This window comes from Etheostoma spectabile, chromosome 13, assembly GCF_008692095.1.
Source record: "Etheostoma spectabile isolate EspeVRDwgs_2016 chromosome 13, UIUC_Espe_1.0, whole genome shotgun sequence".
Classification (NCBI taxonomy): Eukaryota; Metazoa; Chordata; class Actinopteri; order Perciformes; family Percidae; genus Etheostoma; species Etheostoma spectabile.
Genome location: NC_045745.1, coordinates 12,827,525 through 12,831,117, shown reverse-complemented (window position 1 = coordinate 12,831,117; position 3,593 = coordinate 12,827,525). Strand labels below are relative to the sequence as shown.

General features: G+C 41.6%; 1 protein-coding gene across 3 annotated transcripts in view; it reads left to right on the top strand.

Annotated features, from left to right (window-relative positions):
* The window catches only part of elmod1 (ELMO/CED-12 domain containing 1), a 10,808-nt gene extending 7,427 nt beyond the window's left edge, over positions 1–3,381 (top strand). For all 3 annotated transcript variants that reach the window (XM_032533766.1, XM_032533764.1, XM_032533765.1), the window contains 3 exons: positions 520–570; positions 2,391–2,524; positions 3,139–3,381. In XM_032533766.1, the coding sequence (XP_032389657.1) occupies positions 520–570; positions 2,391–2,524; positions 3,139–3,314 (361 nt within the window). In that variant the 3' untranslated portion in view covers positions 3,315–3,381. The remainder of the gene's footprint in view (positions 1–519; positions 571–2,390; positions 2,525–3,138) is intronic.
* The last annotated feature ends 212 nt before the right edge of the window (positions 3,382–3,593 follow it).

Sequence of the window (3,593 nt, the reverse complement as noted above, 5' to 3'; positions counted from 1 at the left end):
ATGGCTTGAAACAAGGTAACCAAGGTTTTTTTCACCACATAAAATGTTACAGAGTCCACGGTAGAACTTCAGACAGCACAAAGTAATGAAATACGTGTGGCAGGGCACCTTTAAAAATAAAATAACTAAAGTGACACATGGGTCACAAATGGGACATGAACCCCTGTCTCCTGGGTGAAAGTCCTGTGTTTTTTCTTCAATACTCTTTCCTCCAATTGTCACTCTTCAGTCAAGCCTGTAAATGACTGTAAAGTGACTGTAAATCTATAATGTTGACCATATACAGACAAAAAAAACAAAAGGCCATTGTAGAATATTCCAAAACCATGTAAAGAAACTAAGTGACATGTATGAGTTGACATTTGTAGACTTTTAAACAATCAATACTTTTAAACCCTTTAGCAAGCATGCTCATAAAATGTTTAATGTGACTTTAAGATTTCTGGGATGGTTTTGTGGTGCACTCAGTGTTGTTTCATACATAGACAGCACAGGACTCAAGTGTTGTCTCCTTCACAGTGAGATAAACAAGCCTGAATGGGAACAGAAGAACATCGACAAAGCTATTGGGTAAGTGTCTGCACATGTAATGTATGATGGCATGCATGAGTGTGTGTGTGTGTGAGTGTGTGTGTGTGTGTGCAGAAGAGGCAGAACTGGTCTACTGCTGCTGGAGATGTGCAACTATTGGCCTCAATACAGAGCAGTTATAGTAGCTGAGCGGCTCTGTGATGTGGCCATGGAGTGTGTACTGGATATGCAGGAAGTGTTTTAACTGTGTGTGTCCTTCTGCCTTCCAGTCTGCATCAGCTCTGATAAGCACCAAGGACTGACTCTAAAAAACACACACAGTCACACAAAATCCTCCTACAAATCCTGCCCAGTATTGTGAGGGAACTCCAGCAGAGCAGCAAGCTGTAAACAACAGGCCCCAAGGCGGTAGAGTAGCTCAGTCTGTCGGGACTTGGCTTAGGAACCGGAGGATTGCTGGTTCAAATCCCAGCATGCACCGAGTGCAGAGTGTGAACTGGTATCTGGAGAGGTGCCAGTTCACCTCCTGGGCACTGCCAAGGTGCCCTTGAGCAAGAGACCAAAGCCCCAAGGCGCCCTCCTGTGAGGCAGTCCCCTCATATGAAATTAAGTCCTGTCTGTACACGTGTGCATTAAGTCTGTGTGTGAATAAACGGTATACAGTATAACAGGAGTGAAAATATTTATATTAGATTTCCCCTTGTAGGATTCATAAAGTATATCTCATTCTTCTTCAGACATTTGCTGTGACAGTGTCTGTACTTAAGGGATAGTTCATGATTGGTATACAGCGTTCTCCTCTCACACCCATCATATTCCTCACCTCATGTAGACCCTGTGAATTTTGCAATGAAGTGAAAGTTGGGCGGTAAAGGGTGTTGAGTACTTTTCCTTTTGATGCTAAATGACATTAAAATATTTATAATTATTATATATTTTATTAAGATGTAGATGTTTTTAGTGGGGTAGTGTTTTTTCAGGTTTTTCAGGAAACTTTGACACTTTTATCCTCTGTTGCACTAGCTCAAGGGAAATGTTCCAATCTTAAGGCCAAAAAATCTCTTTCACAGCCATTGGCAGGAGCAGAATCTGTTATTTACAGTAGTTTGATTGACTTTTTCCCATCCGCATTACGCGAAAAATTCTCTACTCTGCCTCTGATTGGCTAGTACTCCCACTTGTCTTCTGCGCAGAATGAGTCACAAAGGGGAAAATACACTGCCTAAGTGGGCTCACTATATGATGGCAGGCTTAATGCGGATGTGGCACACTTATTAACAAAACCATTTAAAAATGGTACTTCATATTAAAAAGGTTGCCGACCACTACTAACTTATGTCAGTTTCATTTATAAAGCATCATATTGCCTCAGGGGTTTTTACAAGCATACACTCTATCCTTAGACCATCGATTTGGATAAGGAAAAACTCCCTTTGAATAAAACCTTGAACAGGGAAAAGAATGGTGACTCTCTCATTGAGCATTACTTTCACTGTTTTTTCTGAAAAAATAAATGTGTTCCTGGGAATTACCCAAAATTGGCATCCACTACAGGAATTGCTATTTTAACACAGATTCATGTGTCAAAATACAAAGAAACTACAGCTCCCATGTGAATCTAACGTTTGGTTTTGTCCGTATCAATAATGTCCACCAAACACCTGCTTCTTAAGTCATATTTCTAACTTTTTAGCTCTAATGATGGTCTCTTTTGTCTCCAGTGAATGTCAAGGGCTTATGGGAAATGTAGTCTTTTAAAGTCTGTTCAGAAACCACATCACCCACACTTCCCTAGTTGAACCATGAAACATACAAAACTTCATACAAACTTAACATCATTTTGTATGACCTTCTTCCAGATACTCCTTTGCCATTGTGGGCATCAACATCACAGACCTGGCCTACTCTCTGCTGGTGACTGGAGCTCTGAAGACCCACCTGTACAACGTGGCCCCAGAGATGCCAAGCCTGCTCCACTTCCAGCAGACCTTCTGTGAGTTCACTTGCTTGGTCCTTCAAAATCAGATATTAATCTAGATTTTGTTTTTGTGTTTATATTTTTCATGTTGGCCTGTTTTAAGTCACCAGTATTTTTCACCATTAAAGTAAGGACACGCTGGTAAGATTTTGACAAAAAGCATGTATAGCACATTTTAAAACTAAAACACTGCCTGCTGACTTACAATAGATTAAAAGATGACTTGACACTAAATCCAAATTTCCAACAGCTATTATATTTCAATCTTAAGTAAATTACCAAAGTATTTAAATGCAGTAGAGTAAAAAATACTACATTTCCTCAAAATTAGTACTTAAGTCTAGCAGTTGATTAAATGTCCTTAGTTACATTTCACCACTGAAACCCTGTGTGAATGAGTAATGTGACAGCTGCTGAGTTTTTGATTTAAGTGAAGTTTGTTTCTCTTCTGTTTTGTTGAGAGAAGTTGGCGAGTTGCAAACTTTGTCAGAAGAAACCACAACGGTAAAACTAAAGACCTGAAAACCAAACCACTGAAGGACGCTATGAAGCTCCATACAGCTGAGGCTAAAAATATTGATTATATACACACACACAAAGGATAATTTGTCCCCCTCTTCTAATGGCAGGCTACCTGATGCAGGAGTTCCACCGTTTCTGGATCGAGGAGGATCCCAGCGACATAATGGAGTTCAACCGGGTCCGCTCCAAGTTCCACCGGAGGATCCTCCGACAGCTGAAGAACCCGGACATGGCTCTGTGCCCCCACTTCTCCGCCTCCCACCTCCACCTGGTCAACCTTTAAACACACAATCCCCACTGAACCCTTCGTACCCCCACAGAGGTCTCCCCTAGATGTCCGGTAGGCCAACAAAAAAAAAAAAAACAGAGCACCCTTTACACTTGATATACATGGTCCTTCAAACAGCTGGACACATCTGGGGGAGGCTCTGTTCCGTCTCTGCTCAGTCCATCTTGTCTCAGCTAACGTCATGTTGCGTCACTGCCAAAAGCTCACTCAACCACTGCACGCACGCACGCACGCACGCACGCACGCACACACACACACACACACACACACACA